Raw genomic sequence first — 27,733 nt, 5'->3', positions numbered from 1 at the left:
ACTCAAATTTTACACCAGAGTGACTCCATTACAATGAATGGGATGCACTTTATTAATAAAAGACATGACCCAAGTAAATGTAATACAACATTAAACCCACCCTTAACATAGTCAGGTCGCCACAAGGGCACTGCAATATGACACACCTTCATAAGGGGTGGGGCAAGGGGCAGATCAGAACCACATAACACACTAACTCATACTTTATTTGGTTGGAATAAATTTATTTCATCTGTCTGTAAACAAGGTGTTTAATAGTTATGGCATTTTTTGAAATGCATATTAAATCAGATGAGTTAGACTGTATCCCAGATGTAACAAAGTGCAGGGAAATAAATGGACAAATCAGCAACAAGAATTTGTTTTAAGTCTGTACATTATCCACAAAGGCCCGAACAATAGAAGCAAATACTAGTGTCCCTAAAGTAGTGCCATTCAGAAGAAATCTTTCTTGTCAGTTAAAATCCATCTCACAATAGCAACAGTTCATTTTTTTAAAACATTAGTATGGCACAGAATACATTAAAAATTCATCACAAGACAGCCAACTCAGTTATTCCAACCAAGACCATCTTCCATTTTCTCTTTTGTATACAGAGTTCTGCAGTTCTCTTTTAAATGGACATACAAGTTAGTACTGTGCTCAAACTGACAATTTGGTTACACATGTTTCGGATGACTAGTGCACAAGGCAGTTCACTCCACAATTTCTGCAGCAAGGGCATAACAGGCCAAATGAAGTTTAGATTTGAAATGGTATCCGTTTGGACCATTTTATCTGACAACTGCCAACCTTCAAAACATACACTGATATCAGAGCAGCAAATCTTATTTCTCAGTTGAAGATCTGACAGACTGATCTCAGACTAGGCTATAGGTGTATAGCTGGAGGTGGTAGTTTGTTGACAATGACAATGCAGTTTCATATAAAAACCCAAGCTGCAAATCAAATTGGTCCTATGAAAAAATGAAACCGGACACACTCCAGATGGTTACACTGGGATATCTAAAGTCCATGATGGCAGCCTTTTTACATTTCAACTACAGAACAGGAGCTGGCAAAAACAAAAACAAAATTACGTGCCTGAGCTATTGCGGTGATGGAATGTCCCTAGGGATTCATTCAAGATGGGGATGGTGGTGAAGGGGAGGGGAGAAGAGCATCGGCACCTTTTCATAGTTTTGCAGTTACCCTTTTAAAAGCAGGATGCGCTTCAGACACCATGAAGAGTTTTGCAAGTCTACACAGAAGAGCAACAACAAAACTAAAGCAACACTTGTGACAGCTTTCAAGCAGCAAATTGGTTAAACAAACCAGGCACTGTATTTAAAAATGTATATATATAGATAGATAGAGATGGAAGCAAACAAACAAAAAAGAAGAGTGGATTAAAGGTAAGGACAAGGGGGAGGAAAGTAGAGATATGCATGCACTTTTTCCCTCCCAACCATGCTCTACAAAAGGAAGACTAATGAGCTGTGTAAATGCTCAAAGTGCTGAGGAGGCATTGATCAATCTGGATTGTACAATCGGCACCTTATTTAGTTTAATTTAAATTGGTTTAGTTCTCAATGTCACACTAATTGCTAAGACAAGTAACGCCTGGACTTGGCATGATTCCCTCCCAAGGCTTCAACGTATCATGCATATCATCTTTTGTGTTGCAATAGATGGTGCCAGATACAGAACATGGGTACAACAGTGATTAACATACAAACGAAAAGGGTAACTGGAGCCATGACAATAGGGAAATGTGTAAATAAAACCGCCATCTATAGGCTGGTAGTACTTTTAACACAAGAGGTGGTGGTGAAAACAGTTGCTATGTGGATGGGGAGAGGCTGCTTAGACGTCAGGCCTCCTCAGGTATAAAGCCAGTTCATAAGCTTTCTTGTTGAGTGTCCCTCCATGGACACCTTCCCTTTCCCATGGCCATAACCAATGCTGGAGTACACAAGGAAACAAGGATGAACAGAATTAAAGAAAGAATAACACCTTTCCCCACCAATAGAGGGATACAAAGGAGACACAGGTTCATACCCCATCACCCTGCATTGCTAATAAAGTTTCCACAATGTAGCTTGAGGCCAGGAAAGTTTAATAGCAATTTCCCCTAATACTTAACAGTCTGCCTAGCAACTAGAACCCAGAGTCTCTCAAGTATTTTGCCATTGAGTATGCCTTCTTATTCAATCCGCCTCCATGGACCCCTTCTTTGCCCATTACAAAGACCAAGACTGAAAGAGAAAAGAAAAGAAGTTTTACAAAGGAGTGTGTTAGACAAGGAAATATTCCAGGTTTTAATAAAGCAGTACAATAAGCATATTCAAATATTGGCATATCAGAACAGTTACCTGCACAGCATTACTATATTGTTTTGAACATTTACCTTGTTTAATTGAAAAAAATGTTTGGCAAACGGAGATGTTAATTTAGTATGACCAAGCGTTTTTAAATGAGGCGCATGGGGTATACTGTGGGGTCAGGAAGCTTTGGCTACATTTTCTTGCAAGGTAAATAAAGCAGATGTGGGGTAATATGAATTGGAATAACTGGAATGAACCTACTGTATCATATTCACTTGCTCTAGTAGCTCATAAGTCAAAAGTTGTTCACGGTACAAAAAGAATCCAATTGTGTTTATGCCAAAACAGCAGAGTCCTGAAGACATTTAGCAATGCATGTACTGTTATAAGCCAGTAGGTGTCACTAAAATGTGTTATAGTTCTGTGCACAAAACAATCTTACATTCTCACTGTCCTCTCACTTTTGATGCTTCTACTTCTATACTAGTTGATTTGCCTCAAAGTAACTTGTAATTAGTCCAATAGGCCAACGTTTTATGTAAATTTTAAAAAAGAAATCAAACAGCACAATCCTATAGATGTCGACGCAGAAGTAAACTCTACAGAATTAATGAGTCTTACTCCTACATAAATAGGTACAGAACTGCAGTTTTAGGACATATGAAGTTGAACAAGCTGAATGATGATCAGTACCATATATCAAATTAAAAAGTAAAATCCTAAGCACTGGGTTTTTAATAGACTAGTATGCAGCATTTGTGGGAAACCTGTGGCACTCAGCTGTTGCCAACTACAACGCCCATCATCTCTGACTACTGGCCATGCTGACAAAGATGGATGGGAGCTGGGAGTCCAAAACCAACTGGAAGGCCACAAGTTCCCCACACCTGTTGTATAGGATCAGGTTGTTAGAAGTTCCTTTTGGAACACCATCCAACATGCATTTCTTATTTAATGGAAGGTTTATATGAGAAGTCTGCATGGACTGGCATCCTGAAGTATTGAGGATGTCTTGGGAATGTAAAGCAACAGATATTCCATATTTATAAACTGATAAATCATCTATGAACTGCTTAGATAAGCAACCAGGTACATGTGCTCTTTGTCATATACTTTTGCTGTACAATAAATAACCTCCAAAATTAGAAGCCTGAACTTGCATTTTTATTCTACCTGAAGCAATTAATTTCAAATGCCAAAACATTAACATCCTGGGGTGCCTAGTCTTGAGAATATGGTCTTATTCTCCACAAAGCTATTTTGACAGCCAGTCACCTAATCCAGATCTTGTTGGACAGATCAGTTGAGATAATTTAAAGCCTACATGTTTTTTAAGCAGTAGAAAACAAAACACCAGATCAAACACTAGTGAAAGTTCCAAGCTTACCTCGACCAGCTCTGCCTACAGCAACATTATATGTTGGCTCGCCACCTTGGCTCTTTGTCCTGATGTCCATTGTACAGTCACCATCCACATAGAGGCTATCTCTGATCACAGAGCACTTCTTTGCACCCAGAGTTAGACCATTGGTGAAGAAACCCTCGCGGTCTTTTCCTACAATCATATCTATTTCTACAGGCTGTCAAAAAGAGAAGTCCATAGAGTTTTAGAGCAAGCTCTCATACCTGGATTCTGAAGAGTCAATGTACACACTGAATGTACTAATGTAATAGCAAAAAGAGAACATAACTCTAGCAGAAACAACTGCAGCTTCTAAAGTCTAACACTGTATGAAGTTAATGAAGTAGTTATGAGTGCTACAAAGTAGGATGATACCCATGTAGAGTCTTCAAATATGTTTTTCATTAAGTATGCAATTAATGATGAGACCCTGATTTTAGATTGTGAATATACATCTATGGGAGAGAAGATTTAAAAAAAGTTATATTAGAGATTCATGCTGTCTTCAGAACCACTCCCTGCAATGTGCCAAATAACTAAAGCACTATGGCAGAAGCAGAAGTACAAAGGGTCTATGTTCTACATGCAACATAGGCACAAAATGCAGAATAGCCTCCATTACTTATAGCTACATGGCTGTCAGTAAGTTTCAGGGATGCTATTAAGCCATATTTTTAAAATACAGTGTTCTCAAGGTTATTGTTTCTAACACTGTGCATTTCTGCTCTTTCCCACACAGATTACAAACTTTACATTACAGCTTCTCCAATGCTAATAAGGCCATTCAGGTGGAAAATGCACGTGCTTTGCAGAACCCTCAAAAACTGGGTATGGTAGCTCAATGTTAGACAAGCAGGGGGGAAATTGATTAATTTTTAAATTTACATTTTTATGCCACCCTTCATCCGATGATCGCAGAGCAATTTGCAATATGAATACCAAAAAATGCGTAACATAGTAACAAGAGCATGGTGGCTACATATTAGCCCCTTTTCTCAGGAATAGTGCAAGGTGTGTGTATTCATATAGCAAAATGGGAAAAGGCAGTCCAGCAAGAAAACATGCTCCCGCGGCACTGTATGATGGAATAGGCATCTTGTTCCAGTAGAACTGCAGAGTCATAGCAGGCCCCAGCCATTCCCAAAGCATAAGCCAAGATTCTACCCATAAACATCTTAGCAGCAAAGAGACTGGCTCAGCAGCTACCAAGGGCACCACTTCTTTTAACCCATTCCTATGCCTCCTACAGACAGGACAAGGCTAAGCCATGCTTTAATACTGCTGACAGAGCCCTCAGTATTATTCCCGATAAGGGGCACTGACAAGAGGGGCGAGGAGTGCTGTTTAGAATAAGGGAGCTCGCTTTTCATGACATTTGCCTGCATAGACAGGCAGCCAGCCAAAATGGCATTTTGGAGTGGAAGGGGATAAAACCAGCCAGCCACCACCCCTGTTGTAATGCAAGATCACATTGCACACCTAATGCACGGGTAAATAAAGGGGGAAGCGCCAACAGAATCTATATAATTTCAATACACATTTCAACACTCTCAGCCTGCAGATACCATGTCGGTGAGTTAAGCAGGCAAGCACACAACCTTCTCACGGAAATTTCCCCCCTTTCTTTTTATAAACTCTTATCTCGAATGATCAGAAAACTTTATGGAAAGAGAAAGATGTGAGATGGGAAAAACAGAGGAGATAGAAAGACTGCAGTGCAGAAACGGGGTGATTAATATCTCGGGAGAGAAGAGAAAAGGAGGGGTTAAAAAAAATCAGCGGCAGTGCGCCATCTTGGAGGTGAAAAAACATGGAACCAGTGGCGAGGAATGGATTCACAAAAGCCTCCTACGCTGGATTCGCAAGTCTCTCCCCAGCAGTGCGGACCAGAGACGAGGGAATCCTACGCAAAGCCTCTCCAAGAATCATCGCCTCCCTTCCCCGCGCCCGGCCTTTTCCCTCCTCCTCCTCCTCCCGCCGCCGTATTGCCGGCTATTGCTCCAGCCCAATTGCCGTGGCAATTAAGGAGCCCCGCAGCCTGGCATACAAAATGGTCCCCCGAGAAGCCCGAGGCTATTCCCGTCCCAACCTGGCCCCGCATGCCTTGGAGGCTAGGGAGGGCGAGCTGCAAGGTAGCCCAGCAGCAGGGGATCTCAAAACGCCAGCCTGCCCCCTCCTCCCTCCCTCCCTCGCCCGCCCAGCCACCAAATAAAGGGCCCTTTTCTCCCACTGCCTCAAATCACTACTTGGGGAGAGGAGCCTTGGATCCGAGGGGGAAAGGCGCAGCAATGCCCGGGGCCTAACTGGCGCGGGCTGCTGCTTTCTTCCCATTAAAGGCGCTTTTACGGCCATCGTAAGCTGCGGGTGGGCGGGAAGGAGAGGAGACACCGCAAGGAGGGAAACTCGCTGCCATTTACACCTTCACCCAGCTGGGCCTCTCCTGCTATTCCCTTTTCTCGCACCCCCCTGTGTTTCTTTTTTGGGGGGGGGAGTGAGGGGGCTACGGCCGTGGCCCAAAGCTGGGAAGGGGGCGCGCGCACATACACATAATGCAAGCTAGCAAAAGGGCAGAAAGCTTTTTGCACGAGGGCGCTCCCCGCCCCCAGATTTCTCGCCTAGCCTCGGCTCCCCCACCCACCACCACTGGTCCAAGGTGGGGGGCCAAGAGATAAATAATAATTATTGTTTTTTAGCTGGGTGGCAAAGGAAGAAGAGGGAGAGATGCAAGAAACACAGAAAGCCCCCTTTCCCCACTCCCTAGTTGTGGGAGAGAAAAGGAGAGTCGCCTCCGCCGCACGCGGCGCTCCTTTTTCTTCCCTCGCCTGCGCGCGCGCGCTATGCATGGAAAAAAAAGAAAAAAGGCTGCACTTTGCAATCCGCCCCTCGTGGGATTAGGTGCAACTCCGTGGGGCTCATCCGCCTCCTCCCCCCAAAGCCCAAGCCTAGCCGACACCCCCCGCCCGCCCGCCATCGCTTCTCCTCCAAGGGCCGAAATATGCCCGCCCGGGTTTGGTGTTTTTAAAAGGGGAGGGTTACAAATCATGGGTTAGCCTTCCATCCATCCCTCTTTCTCTTCCCCCCACCCCCCGCCACTTGCTTCTCTCCGTGACCGGGAAACCCCCCCCCCCACCCGCTACCTACCTACCTACCCCCCCCCGGCCGCCCTTACCGTAATGCTCTGAAAGATGCCCCCGGCCGTCGCTGCCCAGACGTACTTGGCGTCACAGTAGCCGACAATGGCGGCCTCCTGGCAGCAGCCATCGCACATCAGGTTATCCACGTAGCTCTGCCAGCCTGCCATCTTCGGCTCGCGCCTGGCGGATGGGGGGTTGGCGGGGAAGGAGGGAAGAAGGAAGGAAAGGAAAGGGAGGGGGGAAGAGAGAGAGAGAGAGGAAGCCGGGACTCGAGGCGGGCGGGCGGGAGGGAAAGAAGGCGAGGACGAGAGGAAGCGGGGGAAAGAGACACACGGAGGGGGAGAGAGAGAGAAAAGGCAGAGAGGGAGAGCAGCCCCGCAGCGGACGAGACTCTCTGACGGACGGGAAGGCGGCGGCGGCGGCGGTTGAGGAGAAGGCAGGCGGGGGAGGGGACCGAGGGGGTGGGTCCACCTGAGGCGCTTGCGGCGGCAACCACTGCCGCGATGGCCGCCCGCCCGCTTTTCTCCCTTTATTATTATTATTATTATCGTTATTATTATTATTATTAAATGGCAGCTTCCCCCACAGGGAGGCGAGGAAGAGGAAAGAGGCGGCCACTGGGCAGCGCCCAACCGACCCGCAGCGACGAACGGCGCGTGTGGAGGCGTCGAGAGGAAGGAGGAGGAGGAGGGGGAAGGGCAAGCCAAAGAGTGCGGGTGGCCGCTGCCGCCGCCGCCTCCTCCACCGCTCGCTCAATGCCGGGGACGCTTCTCTTCGCGGCAGGATCCCTCCGCTGCCGCCGCCGCCTATTGGCATTGTGGGTCCTCCCGGCGGAGGGATACGCTGCGCTGCCGCGTGCTGAGGCCCAAGCACGAGGGGGAGGAGGGGGCCGCTCTGCTGCTGCTGCTGTTCTCCTTCGCGGGGGCTGCTGGACACCAGCTGGCGCCTTCTTCTTCTTCGCCGTGGCTGCTCTGGTGGGCTCAGGCGGGGCGAGGCGTCGTGGCAGCTGCAGAGCAAGGGTATGTGCGGGGGCCCGCGGGGGTGTGAGCAGGAGGGAGGGGAAGAGAGGTGAGAAATGCTAGGCGCCCCCCTCCTACTTTTGCGGTCTGCTGAAGCTTCCTTAAGTTTTTTCTTTCTTTAAAAAGATGGGGCAAGTCAAAAGTCAACGCTTTGCAGCTGTTCCCTGCGTGGCTATGCAGTGGCGGAGGCGAGGGAGGCTTCACCTGTTGGCTTTTCCGCCTGCAATGTAGGTGTTGGGTTAGAGGAGAGGCGCGGGAAGCGGGCAAGACGTGTGAATCGTTATTTCTGGTGCTTCACATGCGACTGGTATGTATCCAGGCTGAGAGGCTGCACGTGTTTTCTTGGGAGTTCTTTCAAGTTTAGTGACACAGTGCAGTGCTAACCACGGTCTACTGGGAAGTAGGTTTTGTGGAGTTAATGGGACTTACTCCCAGATATGTGGGGTTAGGGTTGCAGCCCTGCTAAGGGTCCTGCTGCCTAGACTCTTGCAGAAAGAAGGTGTTTCTTCCTGGCCTTGCTACACGCTTATGTGTGGAACAAGAATTCCGCCCCCACACACCGTTTGCTAAGTTAGTTGCCCATGCAGGCTGATGCCCTAGCTTTAACTGGTTTTAGTGAAGAGTTGAAACTCAGGTCAGGATCCCAGCCCTTCAGTGCAAATCCCAAACATGTCTACTCAGTACAGTTAATTTCAATAAAATTCCTTCCAAGCAAGAGCATCTACGAGTTGCTGCCTTTGGCACTGAATCTAGATTCATCTCTGAGAGATTTCAAGGAGATGGCTGCAAGAGTAAGTAGTTTGTAAATTGGAGCCTCTGTCATATTCTTGGCTGGGATCACCAGATGGTTATCTGACCATACTGTAATAAAAGAGAAAAGGTTGCAGGCTTAATAAGTTTTGAGTGTTTGCTTACTTCCCTTCAGCACCTCTTAGATGGGAGGAGAGCAGAGGCTTGGCACATGTAATTTTATCACTTCTGCTGCAGGTTAAACTTTTTGGTCTGTATAAGAACCAGCCCAGAATTATGGATGTTTGTAAGACTTAAATTTATGCAGTTTTTGTTATGTGCCTGCATTTGAAAAGGAGCATCCATTGAATTCGCTGAGAGCAAATTATGACTTTCTTTTCCCGCTTCCTCACTGAAAAACGTGGGTGTGGGTGTGTCACTTTTTGTTGCACTTGGACTCAATTTTTCTTCAGAGTAGTCCCACAAGTGACTACTCTCAGGTAATCCCAGAGAAGACCATAGCCCTCACTGAAACTTGAGCAGGCTGCTTTATAGACTACAGTGGAACCTTGGGTTGCAAACGTGATCCGTACAGGAGGCACATTCGCAACCCGCAGTGCCACATCTGTGCATGCGCAGGTTGCAATTTGGCACTTCTGCGCATGCGCAAAGCGTAATTTAGCACTTCTATGCATGTGCGAGTACCGAAACCCGGAAGTAACCCGTTCCAGAACTTGCAGGTTCAGCACGGTGCGCAACCCGAAAACGCGTAACCTGAAGTGTCTGTAACCTGAGGTACCACTGTAATTGGATTGCTCTTTTAATGCTGTGGTACTTGTTTGGCAGTCAGGACCATTGGAATTAACAGGAGTTCTTTCAAGCCTCAGCTCTTTATCGAAACGATGTGTGTTGTGGAATCCATATTCTATTTAAACCAGCATTGTGACATGCAGAGGTTCCATTTGACATGTTGGTTACTGGTCCCCAAACCTCCACAGGCTGCAACTTCGAGAATTGCCAAGAAGGGAGAACCTTCTTGTTAAATCTTTTCCCATCACAGTGCTGAAGTGACAGCAGAAACCAACCTGGTTTTTCAGTGCAATCATACACATCTCTGCGCAGAAATGAGTTTTATTCAGTGGCAGTTCACATGCCCTTGAATATGTGAATAATAAGGTGAGGCACCCTTTGAATATATGCAGAGATATTTCATTCATCGCTGAGTAACTGCAGCCAGCCCCCATACACACACACATTCCTGGAAGTAAGGTTAACATTATTGGGTGTGTTTTCCAGCTAACCTGGAATATTGTTGCCTCATTTTTAAAAGGTATGGACTATCTCTAGATTGATCTTACTATTAGGCAATGTGAGGTAATTCACCCCAGGCAGCACCCATGAAATGGTATCCTTTCATTCATTCATTTATTTTTGCCACCATGTGAGGCCTCTCACTTGGTTGTTTTGCTTGAAGCATCAAAATGTCTTAAACTGCCTCCTCAGCATCTCACAAATTTGTTTCAAGTATTGTGCAATTAGTGCATTTACATGTAGTAAGCCACCTGCTTGTGAATGAGCGTCTTCGGTGTGTTCTATGTAATTTCTCATCATAACAGCAGAATTTTAAAGCTGAGTTTTGTTATTTGTTTTTTTTTTAAAAAAAATCCTTGCCTTCCAAACCAAGAGGCAAGAAAATGGGAGAAAACGCAAAAGAGACAGCAACCCCGAGAACATGCTTCATCCGAAAATGGCCATCAGGCTACCCTGTTCCCATCCATATAAGTGTTTAGTAGATCACATTAAAACTGAGCAACTTGCCCTGCTTCAAATCTACTGTTTGCAGTATGGTGCATGTGCACAGGTGTGCCCAGATGATAACAATAAAGGGCAGCCTCAAACTGCCCCTGACCTATGGTGGTGGTGGTGTTTAGTCATTTAGTCGTGTCCGACTCTTCGTGACCCCATGGGCCAGAGCATGCCAGGCACTCCTGTCTTCCACTGCCTCCTGCAGTTTGGTCAAACTCATGCTGGTAGCTTCGAGAACACTATCCAACCATCTCGTCCTCTGTCGTCCCCTTCTCCTTGTGCCCTCCATCTTTCCCAACATCAGGGTCTTTTCCAGGGAGTCTTCTCTTCTCATGAGATGGCCAAAGTATTGGAGCCTCAGCTTCAGGAACTGTCCTTCCAGTGAGCACTTAGGGCTGATTTCCTTAAGGATAAATATGTCCCAACTGAGATTTAATCAATTGATAACTGATATCTCATATTGTTAGTTTATGGATTAATGCACAGCTCCAACAAAGATACGTGGCACATGAAGAGAACCAATTACATAGATGACGTTTCACTTGCTGTTTTCACTAGTCCTGGAAATTATCCCTACCAAAGAGACATCTTCCTGTCCTGTTTAAAAAACATCTAAGCTTTACAATCCTGCAGCAAAACAGGAAGTGATGCTTAAGCCACCTATGTCATTTGCTCTCAGACACACCAATGTGGTTCCTTTGCCAATCAGTGCTCTCACAGCAAGCCCTTTGGAAGTCAGTCTGCAAGTGTGGCTTGCATTCAAGTCATACCTGCAAGTAGACATTTTCCCTCCATAGACTGCCAGGCTGCCGGCAAAGGAAGAATGTCTGTTTGCAGGCATGGCTTAAATCCAGGCAAGCCCCTTTGAAGGCATGCCCGGTGCAGTTGATCAGATTGGGGCTCGCTGTCACCGCCACTCAGCTGATCAGGGCTGCCAGTGAGCCCCACTTGCAAAGGAGCAATTAGGAGCTGGCTTTGAGCTCCCAACCCTTTTTTGGAGCCATGTTTTTACCTGCCCTACACATAAGTCAGGTATGGGGCAAGTAGGCATGGTTTGGGGTGGGGTGGGAATGTCCTCCTGGGCCCAGGGTTTCCCACCCCTTCATTAAACTTAGATGCCTATGATCCAACACAAACACTTGGGCATTCACGACCCTTTTGTTTTCGCCCTCACTGCCGAACAAGTTGATGTGGCCGTTCAGCAGCCCTCTCACATTCAAGCAGAGGGAAATGCAAAGGATGGAGCGGGTGAAGGCAGACTGCTACTAGTGCCAAAGTCAAACACACCATTGCGTTACCCCCAAATGAGTCCCAAAAGCTCATCAGGGCATGCACACAAGCAGCGCAAAGGGGCATTATGGGAAATTAGATATCCTTGAGCCCTTTATACACCCTCATTCAGCCCTCCTGCCATGCGCCATGCAAGTCGCTTATGTATAACCTGCAGGGCTCCAGATTTTGACGTGGGATGGGTGTGTAGGCCTCCCATTCCTTGCATCACCTTTTTTTGCACAGGCGCTCACAGTGCTGGGAGGGGGAGAGAGAGAAGATGGGGGGAAAGAAGGCTTCTGGTCCCTAGTGTCTCTTAATTGGGCCGGGAAATATGTATGAACCTCTGGAGAGTGGCTGATCTAGGTCAGGCTTCCTCAACCTCAGCCCACCAGATGTTTTGAGAGTATAATTCCCATCATCCCTGACCACTGATCCTGCTTGCTAGGGATCATGGGAGTTGTAGGCCAAAAACATCTGGAGGGCTGAGGTTGAGGAAGCCTGATCTAGGTGGACCTACTGTCTGACTTGGGATAAAGCAGTCTCTGTTGAGCCCTGTGGGCTCTGGGTCCCATATCCATAATCGACTGGATCAAATGATAGTCATTTATATCTTGCCTTTTTCATCAGGACAAAAAAAACCCCTCAAAGCAAAGAACAAATGGTGACAACAGGCCAGCTGGAAGGGGTCTCGCTCATCCTCTTGTCTCCTGAAGTGTAGCTGGCATGACAGTAACATATCTGTCTGCTCCTCCCATCCACCCTGATAGAGGGTGACAGACAGAGGCAGGAGCTGCAGCCACAGTGCTGTTCCCTGCAGCAGAATTGACAAGAGATCCTATCCCACCTACAAGCAGAACCGAGGGAGACCCAGAATTTCATGCACAGACCTGTGGAGTCCATGAGGATATTTATAATCCTGAACAAGGAGTCACCTAAAATGGAACGGGTGAGAGTGAAGACAATCACACAGAGAGAGCAAAACCAAGTAAAGCATTATTCATTAAAAATGTGATGTGAGCCTATCTTGCAGAAAAATGGAAGGAGTAGGGGAAGAGGCTATATCGGTGCCAGTGCCTCAGGCTTTCTTTCTAATGTTGACACAGTTATTTGAGCTGTACTTTTGGAAACATGTTTCAAGAGTAGATTAACATAATTTTAAATCATGGCCGTGCCAAAGATACATTTATAGTAGCTGTGTTGTAATTTAGGGTACATTTCAAAACAACAACAACTTGGAATTGTGGTGTTTTAATTCCTGGCCATGTATTAAAGTCTTTGTAAAAAAAACTTTCCACAGTGCCTTTAAATAAAAGCATGCTTTTGCAAATGTGCTGTTCAAGTAACCTAATTCAGGGAGAATGAAAGCCAGGCCTTAAAGAGAATGCACAGAAGTGTTTGCTTACAGTGAGAGAGAGAAGGATAAAGGAGCACTTCCCCCAAAGTAGCTTTTGTGATGGTGCCAAAACTCTGTGTTCAGTGCAATGAGCTATGTTCAAAATGTCATTGATGCTCAAAAGCAAACTTGAATCGGGGCAAGATACATTTCTGCAAGCTTGAATTTTACACATGTGTTCTAACTCTGGAAGGGCACTTTGTGGGTTTTTCAGACTGATCTTTTTTTCCTTCTTTCTTTCTTTAAAAAGTATTCTTTCTGATTCTTTCTTTCTTTAAAAAGTATTTCGTTTGAAAGAGAACCATAGATTCCAACAACTGATACAGAGACTCTTAACACAAAGGAATGCAGGAAATTCCACACTCTTTAGAGTTGTTTTGGTTACTGTTTTTGATTTAATGATATGGTGCCTTTAAGCCAGGGTTAGGGAAACTATTTTAGATAAGGAAACCTCGTTGCCAATTTTAAAGTGCCCATCAAGGCTAACAGAAAATAACAACCATGCAAATCTGTGCTCAGTTTCGACGGTTTCATGTTTTCTTCTTTGCACACATGGATTCACATGCAAGAATGATGGCTTGTGCATCTCAGTGCTTCCTTAAATGCACGCTCTGTCCCACCCAAACACACACAAAGTAATGGTAAAAAGAAGAAGCTTCTATTCCTTTGCTCTGGATAGCCAAGAACAGGAGCCTGTCTTGTGCTTGTTTATTTCCAGCAGCAGTTTTCTCTCTGGAGAGCTTTGTTTCAAAATGCCCTCGAGGCTTAAAGCCAGTTCACACATCTCCCAGTTGTGGAGCTTCTAGAAACAGAAGCAACCTGCACTTCTGATTCCCTTCTTCCAATGCAACACTCGTAACTCTTACAGGTCTCTGCCAGATCATATCCAAAAGGCCCTATGCATCCCCAGTGGGGGTCAGCAGTGTGAATGGCAGGGCTGCTCCCCCGCCTGAGGCAAGGTGAGTTCCTTGCCTCCAGCAGCAAGATCCACAGGTGTAGCAGATCAGGCTGCCAAGGAATTGATAAGCCATTGTAGATCTTCATTCACCCCTTTTTCCCTGAAGTGGGAAGGGAAGGGTGCCATTTTGTGGTTTGCCTCAGGTACCGAAATGTCTGGGGCCAGCCCTGGTAAGTGGGATGTGCCTCTACAGGCCCTGGAACTAAAGAATACGTGAATTGGCCACTGACTATAAAAAATAGTGGCGCCGAGTGGAATTCGTTCCAGCAGCAGGGCCAACCTTGAATTTTCAGGGGTCTCTTGGCAACACTTGGTCCTCTTTCTCTGTAGTCATTCTGCCAACTGCGGAGGTCAAATCAAACACAGCAGTTCAGACAGTTGTCTCTTCCCACCCTGCTCCTTTTCATTTAGCTGGCGCAGAACTCGTTGAGTTGCTTTGAACCTGAGCTTGGAGCCGAGCCCCCCAGAACAAAACCTAGTAACCAGTTCAAAATAAGTGCTTCACCAATAGTCCGAAGGATCCTTTTGAGGGGGGTGAATAGGGCCTTCCTCTTCTCTAACGTTAGGCAGGCAGGCCAAACTGAAGGAGGAGGAGCAAAAATAAGAGTTTGGGGATTATAGTTTTCCTGTATCTTGCATATGCTTTGACCTGGTGTATGAGGACAAACAGTAAGGCTGTTTACACACCATTTTTTTTCTTTTGACTAATAATAGGGAAAGAGCCCGGGGGGGGGGGAGCCACACTATATATTTAAAACACGTCCCTTCTCTAAAAAAGAATCCTTGGAGCTGTAGTTTGTTAAGGGTGCTGGGAATTGTAGTTCTGTGAGGTGAATACAGGATCATGAGAAAGCATTCAGAGAAGTGGGTCCTTTTTACTGTGTAAGCATTCCAATCCCATAAGCCCTCACATAACAGTGTTATGTGTCCAACAGTGTATAGTTTTTAAAGCTTCTGTCTTGTCTCCAGTTGTGCTAGGTAACGCTCCCCCGCCCCCTGTTTTAATTGCTTTTCTGTATGTTTCTGAGAATAGGTAGGGTGATTGGAACTATAATAGCATTATAGAAGCCAACAAATAAAAGATGCCCGAAGTAAGCTAAAAATAATATTTATATATTTTTCTGGGATGGAAGTCAATGTAAAAAGTATGTTTGGAGAGTGAACTTCATAAAGATCTGGTATGCATGCATGTGTTTAGGGAAGAAAGCAACCATTTTCCTGCATTAAATATCCCTGTAGTCATGTTATAAGAGTCACACTGCAATTATATAGTGTATGTGAGAGAGAAGAAGAAGAAGAGGAGGAGGAGGAGGAGGAGTAGTTTGGATTTGATATCCCGCCTTTCACTCCCCTTAAGGAGTCTCAAAGCGGCTAACATTCTCCTTTCCCTTCCTCCCCCACAACAAACACTCTGTGAGGTGAGTGGGGCTGAGAGACTTCAGAGAAGTGTGACTGGCCCAAGGTCACCCAGCAGCTGCATGTGGAGGAGCGGAGACGCGAACCCCGTTCCCCAGATTATCTACCACTCTTAACCACTACACCACACTGTAGTGTAGAGAAAGAGAGAGAGAGAGAGAGGAAAAAAAACTGGTGCCAAACAATTGCACAGGACAGAATCACAGAGTTTAGAAATGCTGATGAACCTGAGCCAGAATTGAATCAAGTTTTAAAAATAGTTTGACTCCCTGCTTTTTACCACTGTAACTCTCCCCCTTAAGTCAAGCCTCCCAGATCACTTTGAAACCCCACCCTTGAGGAACTTGGCCCATGGAGATAGGTTAGAAACTGACGGATGACATGGTGATACCAAATTAATGGGGATAGTTAAATTTCCAAGGAGCCAGAAGACATTTGGAAGAGCTGATTTGGCTCGTGGTCTTGAGGTTTCTCACCCCTGCCTTTAAGCCAACATACTTTCAATTTTCCCCTCATTATTTCCTGTGTGAGTTGTGGTGATGCTTTTAAATACTTCTTTCTAAACCACATTGTGTTTCCTGTTTCCTATCTATTCTTTACCACAAGTGGTTTATAGAAATACGGTGGTTGAAACAGCTTCAAGTGACTGTAGTTGTTTATGCTTAACTTGGGAAGATTTTGCTTTGTTGTGGTTGTAATCTCATGTAAGAATTAAGACTGACAGTATTTTAAGGCTCTTCAGGATGTCTCCTCACATCTAATTTCATAATTAAGGGTTATTACGCTAGGACTGGAAGCAAAACCTGGGGGAAGAAATCATCTGACTTGCACCAAACCTAATACAAAAATATGAAATTGGAATGTTTAAGAAGCTTTGCTTCAGATACCACATTATAGAATCATAGAATCATAGAGTTGGAAGAGACCACAAGGGCCATCGAGTCCAACCCCCTGCCAAGCAGGATACACCATCAGAGCACTCCTGACATATGGTTGTCAAGCCTCTGCTTAAAGACCTCCAAAGAAGGAGACTCCACCACACTCCTTGGCAGCAAATTCCACTGTCGAACAGCTCTTACTGTCAGGAAGTTCTTCCTAATGTTTAGGTGGAATCTTCTTTCTTGTAGTTTGGATCCATTGCTCCGTGTCCGCTTCTCTGGAGCAGCAGAAAACAACCTTTCTCCCTCCTCTATGTGACATCCTTTTATATATTTGAACATGGCTATCATATCACCCCTTAACCTTCTCTTCTCCAGGCTAAACATGCCCAGCTCCCTTAGCCATTCCTCATAAGGCATCGTTTCCAGGCCTTTGACCATTTTGGTTGCCCTCCTCTGGACACGTTCCAGTTTGTCAGTGTCCTTCTTGAACTGGTGCCCAGAACTGGACACAGTACTCCAGGTGAGGTCTGACCAGAGCAGAATACAGTGGCACTATTACTTCCCTTGATCTAGATGCTATACTCCTATTGATGCAGCCCAGAATTGCATTGGCTTTTTTAGCTGCCGCGTCACACTATTGGCTCATGTCAAGTTTGTGGTCAACCAAGACTCCTGGATCCTTTTCACATGTACTGCTCTCAAGCCAGGTGTCACCCATCTTGTATTTGTGCCTCTCATTTTTTTTGCCCAAGTGCAATACTTTTACATTTCTCACTGTTAAAATTCATCTTGTTTGTTTTGGCCCAGTTCTCTAATCTGTCAAGGTCGTTTTGAAGTGTGATCCTGTCCTCTGGGGTGTTAGCCACCCCTCCCAGTTTGGTGTCATCTGCAAATTTGATCAGGATGCCCTTGAGTCCATCATCCAAGTCATTGACATTACAGTGAGTGATATAAAGAGTTAGTCATAGTCAGAATAGGTCTCCTCTGAGCATGACTTAGTTGGATATCACCCAACGTGTTTTTAATCTTTTATCTCAGAAAACAGATGCACATACTTCCCAAGTTTTATTTCTCAAAACCCAAGGAGATTTTCCTTTATAGCGGTTATAAATGCAATGGCAAACCATAGTTTGTTTTATGAGCATGAGTAGCCTTGATCTCATGCACCTTTTCCTCCACTTTTCCTGCACGTGAACAGAATAGGTTAGAAGTTCCCATTCCTGGCTTTGTGGCAAACCGTGGTTTCTCCTTTTGTTTGAACAAGAAGTGATGGTTTGCCACAAACCAGCTTCTAGACTTATTCTTACATGCACGGAAGTAGGAAAGGAAAGAATGTATGAACTCATGCTCATAATGGTGAATGGTTTGTTTTGTTACATTTAAATCTGGCCAGTATGTTGTTAAAGCTTTCTTGACTCCCTTAAAAGTATGTGAAGGCATCAAAGTAGGTTTCAAACTTGAAGCATAGAATTGGGTCCTGAATGTGCATGCTATTCTTCATGCTATATCATTAAAAAAGGTAAAGGTAAAGGTACCCCTGACCATTAGGTCCAGTCGTGGCCGACTCTGGAGTTGCGGCGCTCATCTGGCTTTATTGGCCGAGGGAGCCGGCGTACAGCTTCCGGGTCATGTGGCCAGCATGACTAAGCTGCTTCTGGCGAACTAGAGCAGTGCACAGAAACGCCGTTTACCTTCCTGCTGGAGCGGTACCTATTTATCTACTTGCACTTTGACGTGCTTTCAAACTGCTAGGTTGGCAGGAGCAGGGACCGAGCAACGGGAGCTCACCCCGTCACGGGGATTCGAACAGCTGACCTTCTGATTGGCAAGTCCTAGGCTCTGTGGTTTAACCCACAGCGCCACCCGTGTCCCTTGGTATATCATTACAATATAATTATTGTGCCCCTGACCCCTTCTTCTTTAAATCAGACATAGATGGGATTTGGGTTGATGTTCAGACATGGAAAACAGAATTGTGCCCTGATCTTGTGTACCAAATTCTATCTAGATATACAGTGGTACCTCGGGTTAAGTACTGAATTCGTTCCGGAGGTCTGTACTTAACCTGAAACTGTTCTTATCCTGAAGCACCACTTTAGCTAATGGGGCCTGCCGCTGTTGCTGCACCTCTGGAGCACGATTTCTCTTCTCATTCTGAAGCAAAGTTCTTAACCTGAAGCACTGTTTCTGGGTTAGTGGAGTCTGTAACCTGAAGCGTATGTAACCCGAGATACCACTGTATTGGAGTTCAAGCAAAAGACTGTAACAAAGAAGCACACTAATAAAAGCAAGTTAAACCAAACAACTCATTTCTCTTGAAGTGTTCAATGGTGGCTGGTGGGTACCTATGCTGAAAGTGTACTTTTTGCTCTCTCGCCCTGATAAGAGTGCATATTCAGGCATGTCACTGATCCAAATAGACCCTTGTTCCTTGTATGCATCATCTTAAGAAAGGATTCCCTTAATTGAAACCCATCCACCTTCTACTGGGGGTAGTGTAGAGCAGTGTTTTTCAACCACTGTTCCGCAGCACACTAGTGTGCCGCAAGATGTTGCCTGGTGTGCCGTGGGAAAAATTGAAAAATTCGAAAGATTTAAAAATAAAGTATTTTATAATTTTTCATATTTCTCTTTACTTACTTTTTCATAATAAAGTAATTATAAAATACTTTCTTTGTGTTTATTTGATTCCTATTCAAGAGAATTACTTTATATATAGTCAATATAGGCACAGAGTTACCGTATTTTTCGCACCATAGGGCGCACCGGACCATAGGGCACACCCATTTTTTTGGGGGGAAATAAAGGGGAAAAAATTATTCCCCCCCCCCAGGCGCGGGGCTGGGGCGGGGGAAGCTCGAGCTTCCCCCGACCCCAGCCCGCAAACAGGCAGCTCTCTGCAAGCCGTGGGAGCACTCCCGCTGCTTGTGGAGAGGTCCGCGAAGCCTGGGCGCGCTGAGCTCAGCGCGCGCAGGCTTCGGCATGCTGGCAACTCTCCGCAAGGAGCCGGAGCGCTCCGGCTCCTTGCGGAGAGGTCCGCGAAGCCTGGGCGCGCTGAGCTCAGCGCGCGCAGGCTTCGGCATGCTGGCAACTCTCCGCAAGGAGCCGGAGCGCTCCGGCTCCTTGCGGAGAGGTCCGCGAAGCCTGGGCGCGCTGAGCTCAGCGCGCGCAGGCTTCGGCATGCTGGCAACTCTCCGCAAGGAGCCGGAGTGCTCCCGCTCCTTGCGAAGAGGTCCGCGAAGCCTGGAGAGCGTGAGGGGTCGGTGCGCACCGACCCCTCTCACTCTCCAGGCTTCAGCGAAAGCCTGCATTCGCACCATAGGACGCACACACATTTCCCCTTCATTTTTGGAGGGGAAAAAGTGCGTCCTATGGTGCGAAAAATACGGTAATTTTTTTAACATTTTCTAATGGTGGTGTGCCTCGTGATTTTTTTCATGAAACAAGTGTGCCTTTGCCCAAAAAAAGGTTGAAAAACACTGGTGTAGAGCACCCATTTGCAGTCTCTCACTCTCTCGACCAAATTGTAAGGTTTTGAAAATGCGATAGATGCCAAAGCATCTTGCTTATTAAAAGGTCTACATAAAACACTATTCTTTAATTCCCGCTGTAGGGAAAGTTAAGGCTAACGTTACCCTGGCTTACAAAAAGCACTTAAATCACACACTGTGTTACGTTCCCCACCCTGCATTCTGAAGTGATGACATTGCAGGTCATCTAACTTGTGATGTCGATGAGTAAGACGCAACTCACCTTTTGGTATGAGCAATTGTCCATAGTAAGTACATATGGAGGTAATAAGAATTCAGAACATTATTACTATGATTGTCGTTGAGCAAAGTACATCAGCTAATATATGAACCGTCGTTTGGCAGCATGCACACACTGCAGAGCGCTTCATAGGCGCTAACTAAAACACCCATTTTAATTAGGGAAATAGGTTGTAGCTGGTGGTGGCACTAAATACCTTCTGCTGGAAAAGAGGAGAAACTGGCACACAAATTTATCCATTCAGATATTTGATACGTTGTTATTTTAAATGGGAGGCATCGGAGCAGGATTGTGTGCCTTCCAAGTGGAGTTGTTTTGTTAGGGTCAAATTCTGTTGTCGGTTTCTCTCCCAGAAACCTTGCTGATGTCAACAGAACGACAGAAGTATTGAAAATAAAGCGGAGACTGTGTCAACATTCATTTCGCAATACATTGTTGAACAATGCCATCGCTAGAGGAAATCTCCCGTTTCTTTGAACCATGTCGCTGAGCAATATTTTTTTGTAGGAATCATGATAATTCAGAACACACTGTTAACAGTGACAAGTCATATGTCTCTACTCTCCTTCTGCCTTAGCCTAGACACCTACTCATGGCCTATTGGTTCTTGCTAGAAAGCAACATTCTTAGGGTTTCTTTCTTTCTTTCTTTCTTTCTTTCTTTCTTTCTTTCTTTCAACAGGTTTTGAGACCTCACAGAAAAAACATATACCGGTAGGTAGTAGGCCTGAAAGTAAAAAAAAAGTTATAAAATCACTTTCACATTAATCATTTTCAAATCTCATTATTTTGAGGAGGCCATCAACAAAACTGAAAATAATAATAATAATAATAATAATAATAATAATAATAATAATAATTTATTATTTGTACCCCGCCCATCTGGCTGGGTTTCCCCAGCCACTCTGGGTGGCTTCCAACAAAGATTAAGAATACATTAAAATGTCACACATTAAAAACTTCCCTGAAAAGGGAAGAAGAGAAGCATGTTGGCCCCAAGATATGGTTCTTGATTTTGATGGTAGCGATGTCTCAGGTTCAAATCCCCAAGTAATAATCCTGTGAAAGAGGGCAAAGAGAGCCATTCTCTTGAGGGCTGGTGTGATGTTGCATGGGCAGACATGGATTCTAATCCTTACTCACCATGAGGCACGCTGGTGATCTTGCGCCAGTCACGATCTCTCTCCCTGACCTACCTCACAGGGTTATTGTATAACGATAAAGCGTAGGACCCATTCTAGAGAGTGAAGAGGCTGGCCATCTATCCCAGCAGCAGTGCTTCTCACATATGGAGTACCTAGGAAGTGGGTAGCATGAGAAAATTCCCAATTTGCATACAAAAAGTCAGTTTGCAACTCCAGGTTAGGCTGGAAAAGACCCCTGTTTAGAAACCTAGAAAGCCTCTCCAGATCAATGTAGGTGGTACTGAACTTGAAGGAGCAATAATGTAGTTTGGTGCAAGACAGCTTCCTATATTCCAGTCTCTTGTCTTAAAGATGCCTGCTCTGGGTTCTTTTAAGGAGCCTCCAAAATTCTAGAGCAAGGATGTTTTTTTAAAAAAAGATGTCTTCCCATATGGCTGCTCTTATCTCCTTAGTAGAAGATATAAGGTAAAGGTAAAGGTACCCCTGACTGTTAGGTCCATTCGTGGCCCACTCTGGGGTTGCGGCGCTCATCTCGCTTTATTGGCCGAGGGAGCCGGCGTACAGCTTCCGGGTCCCGTGGCCAGCATGACTAAGCCGCTTCTGGCGAACCAGAGCAGCACACGGAAACGCTGTTTACCTTCCCACCGGAGCGGTACCTATTTATCTACTTGTACGTTGATGTGCTTTCGAACTGCTAGGTTGGCAGGAGCAGGGACCGAGCAATGGGAGCTCACTCCATTGCGGGGATTCGAACCGCCGACCTTCTGATCGGCAAGCCCTAGTCTCTGTGGTTTAACTCACAGCGCCACCCGCGTTCCAGTAGAAGATATAATCTTTATTAAAGTATACCAAGTTTCAGTAGATGAGGAACCATGTAGAACAGAAAGGGAGAACCTGTGGCCTTCGAGGTGCTGTTGGACTCCCATCTGCTCCAGCCAGCTTAGCCCATGGTCAGGCACGATGGGAGATTGAAGCGCAACTTCTGGAGATCACCAGTTTCCTCATCCCTGATGCAGAGGAAGGGAGGGAGGTTATTTATGAAGTGGCACCAAAATATTTCCTTAACAGGAAGGTCCTAGTGTTAACCAGCCCAGAGTTGTATAAAATGCATTGCATTTGCCTGAGCTTTCAAACCAAGGACAAATGGCACACACATCTTGCTTCTGTTTAAGCAGTTGGGAGGGTTTTGCCAACAAACAGCGTAGGTGTGAAATTCACTTCAGGTGGCACATTTGCCTGGTTCATCATGGCACCTAGCTGGGTTTTTTCTCCCTCAGCCCTCCATGCTCACGAGAGGCATTTTCTGTATACCTCCGGTGAATGGAAGGCGCTGTGAGTGCGTTCTTGGATATGTAATTAAGCTTTATTGAACAAAGATAATGTCAAATTCCAATCGGAATTTCTGCTTGCAGTTCAGAGTTAAAGGTCTGAGGCAGCTCTGCAGATCATTATGCTTATCTCCCATGGCTAATGCAGTTCTGCTCAGCCTCGCTGAAACCAGCAATCCATCTCTAATCAGTCAGTCAACATTCCCAACACGCGTTCAGCATAAAGAACAACAATAACAATACATTTTTATGGCTGCTTGGGTGTTGAGTGCTGCTCAATCACTGTCCCCCTCTTATGCAGAAGGGATGGAAAGTGCTAGTAAAGTGAGCAGAGGTATATTGTTGCATATAATTTCAAGCGACAAAAGCTAGCCCAGCTGTAGGCATGGTTCAAATTGCTGGAGTATTGAAAGCTTAGCCTGCTGCTGATGCCCTGTTTCCTCCTTGCTGCTTTCCCATTTGATTAAAACCTAGCCTGCAAGAAAAGGACTGTACTTGGGAGAAAACCACAAGGTATATTCTCCAGTGCTCAGAATAAAATGAAACTTAATAATAAGGAGCACATGTTGCACCCACACAATCTTCTCCAAAGTGAGTGCCTGAGCCAGCAATTTGTTGAGTGCTCAAGGTCCTGTTGTGCAAATTCTCCTCCCCAAGCTGATATTAAGGATGGTCCTGTACATGTTTACTTGGGCTGGGGGGAGAGGAATCTTTCTAAACTCAATGAGGAATATTCCTAGGTACAGTTGCAGTCCCTTGCATGCTTACCTGGGATGTAGGTATGTATGTATTATTGCATCTGTATCCCATCTTCAAGGAGAGTCTCACGCTCTACCGACTAATGTTTTGGCTGGATCCATTCTCAACAAACCTGAATTCTCAAATTCCCTTTAAATAATAATTATTATTATTCTGGATCAAGTTATCAGCAATGAGGTTAAGTAAGAGCTAAATGAAAGTGGTTTGGGGAATACAGTGGTACCTTGGTTTGCGAACTTAATCCGTTCTGGAAGTCCATTCTTAAACCAAAGTGTTCTTAAACCAAGGCATGCTTTCCCATAGTAGCGGGGGACAAATGGAACACACTCAACAGGAAGCGGAACATGTTCTGCTTCCAAGGCAAAGTTCACAAGCCAAAACACCTACTTCCGGGTTTGCAGCATTCTTAATCCAAGTTATTCATAAACTAAGCTGTTCTTAAACCAAGGTACCACTGTACTCTGCCACTGGCAAAACAGTCTTACCACATAGATAATATACCACACAGATAATGAAAAAATGAAAAATAGACAACTGTTTTTTCCTCCTCGGCTAAGCTATTCTGCCATAACCAGTTCACCTGGAAATTCCATCTCTTCTTAAGGATCCACCTTCTTGAAAGATCTAGGCTTCATTTGCAGAAATGTCAGCAAAATGGTCCTTCTGCAAGGTTGGTTCTAACACTTGAGAGTGTGTATTGCTACTTGGTATAGTGACCAGGGTTCAAATTCTACTCAGTCATGAAGCCCACCGTGGGCCAATCACTTAGCCTGATCAGGGTTGTTATGTGGATAAAATGGTAAAAGAAGCTTATACATCTCCTCAAGCCCCTTAGAAGACAGGTGGGGTATAAATTTAATTTTTTTTTTAAAAAAAATAATGACTAGGGGAAAGGGGATGTGGTTCAGTATTAGAAATCATGCTTTTGCATGCAAAAGATACTGCACTCTGATCAGTCCTTGGCCTCTCTAGGCAAGGCTAGGGAAGATTCTTATCCCAAACTCTGGATGGTGGGTACCAGTTAGGGTTGACAAGCCAGAGGTGGAAGGAAGAGAGGTCTGACTTCGTATAGTACAGCTGCTTCCTATGTCCCTAGATGCACTTAAAAAAATAATCAAGAGAATCACATTTTGTGGATGTTCAAAAGGTATTCATTCTTGGCACAACTTCTTACAATGTGAGTAGCCATCTTCTGTGAAGACAGAGATTCTAGGAAGGTGAGCAGCTGGTCCTGTTTTGGTAAGGTTTTCATGAGCAAATCAGGGATTACAAGCTACTTTGTCATTCTCTAATCCCTCTCTGAAGTGTACTTTTCATATGACAGTAGTGTTTGAGGACCGGGACATTCTCAGGGAAACCAAAATGCTTGTTTACAAAGCTATTGTACTACCAGCCTTACTGTATGCTTGTGAAACATGCCACCTCCAACTTCTTGAAAGATTCCATCAACAATGTTTCCAAAAAATCTTACACATCACTTGGGAAGACAGGCGAACTAATATAAGTACTGTATACTGGATGAAGCAAAGATCACCAGTGTTGAAGCAATGATTCTTCAACATCAACTTTGTTGGACTGGTCATGTTGTGTGGATGCCCGATGACTGTCTTTCAAAGCATCTACTCTGTTCCGAACTTAAAAATGGAAAGTGTAACGCTGGTCGTCAACAAAAGAGGTTTAAAGACTGTCAAGGCAATTCTAAAAAAATGTAGTATAAACACCGACAACTGGGAAACACTGGCTCCAGTTGGAGAACAGCCTTTACCAAAGGTGTCATGGACTTTGAAGACACTCGAACTCAGAACGCAAGGGAGAAATGTGCTAAGAGGAAGGCATGCTTGGCAAATCCATACCGTGTTCAACTCCACTGTGGAAGGACGTGTGGATCCAGAATTGGCCTCCACAGTCACTTACAGACTCATTGTTAAAACTGTGTTTATGGAAGACAATCTTACTCAGCTATGAGTGATCGCCAAAGAAGAAGACAATTTTGTAGTGGAGTCACATATCATTTGCTCTGTGCACATGCATTATATTTAGTGCTGGTCCAGTTACAGTCCTCACTTTGTTTCTAGCATTTAGACAGGAGGGGCCATAGATCAGTGATGATGCATACGTTTTGCATGCAAGAGGGCCCTGATTCAATCCCTGACATTGCAGTTAAAAGGAACAAAGGGAAAGTGGGGGAATAGGCCACACTGGGTTGTCCTTGGAAAAACCTGTCGGAGGCCCTCCAAGGAGATAGTACTTGACCAAATGAACCAATGACCTGGTGGTATAAGGTAGCTTTTTATATTCATATTTGCACTGCTGTCAGAGGAAGCACCCCCTGTTTTATCCCGCGCTGCAGTAAAATGGCAAACCATTTTGAGTTGAAAATAAAGCAGGAGAACAGCAACAGGCCCAAGTTTCAGACCTGCAAAAGGGAAACCCGTTTTTGGATATTCAGAGACTTGGTGGGAGGGGAAGGAAGAGCTCTTGCCCCCTGCAATTCACTTTCCGCATCTGAAGTGGTCCTTGTATCTTCCCCTCCCTGCCCTTCTTCATGGTGAGATGTGGATACTTCTAATGTGGGAACCCTCTGCACACAAAGCGATGGGACAGCTCCGCTTTGTGTGTTATGCGGAAGCATAGGAGCAAGGAAGTAAAGGGGCATTTCATTTGCTATTCATTCCACATCTTTAAAGGGTCCAAATATCTCTCCTGCAATTAATATCAGACGTTATCTCATGTTGACAATTCAATAAATCCATCCAGCGCAATCCATAAAATAATTCTGTGGTTCATCCTTCTTGCCTTGTTTGATGATAAGGCATTCCATAGTCCTTTTCATGCCACATTGCGACATGAAGTTAAAGCAACTGTTTAAATGGGAACCGCATGTGAAAATCATTTGGTATCCCTTGCTGTAAAGAGATCTCCCTTTACAAATTAGGTGTTTCATATAAAGGATGATCATCACTAAGATGTATGTTAGAAACAGGTAATTAGACCTTCCTCTTGGTGGAATAATGTAATACATTGGGACTGCATTTTGTTCAACTTCCGGTACTAATCGTACAAATTCATTTGTTGACATCATTAGCATATATTTGTGACTATAGCCATAATCTGTACTTTAGATCGGGGACATCCAGCTCCCAAGAGACTATGATCTACTCATGGATAAAAAAAACCTACCCATCTACCCATTTGGGGGGAGACCCCAAACTTGTTGGGCTTTTTGGGGGGGGGCAAGCCGCTTCTTGGGGGGGCGACATAAATCGCTTACTGAGTAGAAAACTCGGCAGTGATAACTCCATCTTCCATTTTTGCGGTCGTGCGCAAATTAAGGGAAGAGAGAGGGCCGGGGCCAGATGCCCTTTTTTCCCCCATGGAAGAAAGTGACCCTGCAATCAACCACAATCTACCACTATCACCCGGGGATCAACCTGTCGATCGTGGTCGACCAGTTGGACATCCCTGCTATAGATTATCCCTGGTAAACTATAATTGCAGGTTATGTTTATATTCCTTTCTGCCTGAATCTTTGGTGACCTTATTTAGGTGTAGTCACTATTTTAAGATATACGCTTTTTTACAATGTACCCCCATATATGTTTGCTGAGGAGTAAGTTCCACTGAATTGAATTGGACTGACTCCTAGGGAAGTGGCTATAGAGTGCGGCTGTCAGGTTGTTGATTTTAATCTATGCAGAATCTGTGAGGAGGTTCAAGATTTTGGTATGTAAGATACAATGTAAGGAAAGACCATTTTTCATCTTATTAAGTAGGTTATGCAGTAACCAGGTGAAGCCGGATGAGTCGCTTGGTTTACAGCAAAAATGTCCTCTGCCAAACACTGTGTTGTGACAAACTTGCCGAAAATGTTAAATATGTTCTGCTAAATGAAACAATTGGCTCACTTTGCTCCTCTTTTGTTTCTTCTTTTTAGATTTTCTCCTTTCTCGGAGAACATAACAAAATCCTAAAAATTTCAAGAAGGACTTGGCAATGCAATGAGTGATCTCCGTGTTCCTTGGAAATCTGTTGCAGTGTGTGCTGCCGATTCTCTGTTTCTGGAATTGTGTTGTAAGATGGCTCCTTGTTCTAAACCAGTTTTTAATCCAGTTCAGTTCAGTGCTAGCTTGATCTCACCTGCTTTCATACAATAAAATATTTCCATTTATGTTTTCCTTGTAGAATGACCAAAAATTGTTAAGTGGGAGGAGAACTAAAAGTAGGACTCCTATGATTTGAATCAAGGCATCTGCCTATGACACCACTGGCACACTGTCTCATGAGAGTAGTAGGTTGCTTAAGCTATAGCTGCTGGTTCATCAGGATTCATAAACAACAGAAAATGTGACAAGGGGAATCTGGTGTTTCACTCCTAAGACTAATGTGAAGCGGGGTGGGCTGGGGATTCTTGCAG

At 44.9% G+C, this 27,733-nt stretch overlaps 1 protein-coding gene and 3 long non-coding RNA genes across 4 annotated transcripts in view; 2 read left to right on the top strand and 2 right to left on the bottom strand.

Moving 5' to 3' along the window:
* Positions 1-27,733, bottom strand: part of LOC309369976 — a 260,636-nt gene that overhangs the window by 180,065 nt on the left and 52,838 nt on the right. The gene's annotated exons all lie outside the window — the stretch shown is intronic.
* On the bottom strand, positions 204-7,247 carry PFN2 (profilin 2). Its single transcript, XM_081911435.1, has 3 exons — positions 6,879-7,247; positions 3,695-3,887; positions 204-2,238 (listed from the first exon to the last, which is right to left on the bottom strand). The coding sequence occupies exons 1-3, from the start codon at positions 7,008-7,010 to the stop codon at positions 2,141-2,143; spliced, it is 423 nt and encodes a 140-aa protein (XP_081767561.1). The 5' UTR covers positions 7,011-7,247; the 3' UTR covers positions 204-2,140.
* Positions 7,458-27,487, top strand: LOC309369970. Its single transcript, XR_014168291.1, has 2 exons — positions 7,458-7,862; positions 27,254-27,487. It is a non-coding gene; the product is annotated as an uncharacterized lncRNA (long non-coding RNA).
* Positions 8,096-11,819, top strand: LOC309369989. Its single transcript, XR_014168316.1, has 3 exons — positions 8,096-9,767; positions 10,278-10,514; positions 10,807-11,819. It is a non-coding gene; the product is annotated as an uncharacterized lncRNA (long non-coding RNA).

The sequence above is a fragment of the Podarcis melisellensis genome (genome assembly GCF_964234715.1).
Source record: "Podarcis melisellensis genome assembly, chromosome: 5".
In the NCBI taxonomy this organism is placed as follows: domain Eukaryota; kingdom Metazoa; phylum Chordata; class Lepidosauria; order Squamata; family Lacertidae; genus Podarcis; species Podarcis melisellensis.
Note: the sequence above shows the minus strand (reverse complement) of the source record. Positions and strands in the feature narration are given on the sequence as shown.

What these genes read in the sequence shown, in the direction of transcription:
- PFN2 (XM_081911435.1), bottom strand. Translation starts at nt 7,010, where the DNA reads ATGGCAGGCTGGCAGAGCTACGTGGATAACCTGATGTGCGATGGCTGC. An exon ending in GCATCTTTCAGAGCATTACG is followed by an intron (nt 3,888 to 6,878) that starts GTAAGGGCGGCC and finishes TCTTTTTGACAG; the next exon opens with CCTGTAGAAATAGATATGAT. An exon ending in TGTAGGCAGAGCTGGTCGAG is followed by an intron (nt 2,239 to 3,694) that starts GTAAGCTTGGAA and finishes TTTCTCTTTCAG; the next exon opens with TCTTGGTCTTTGTAATGGGC.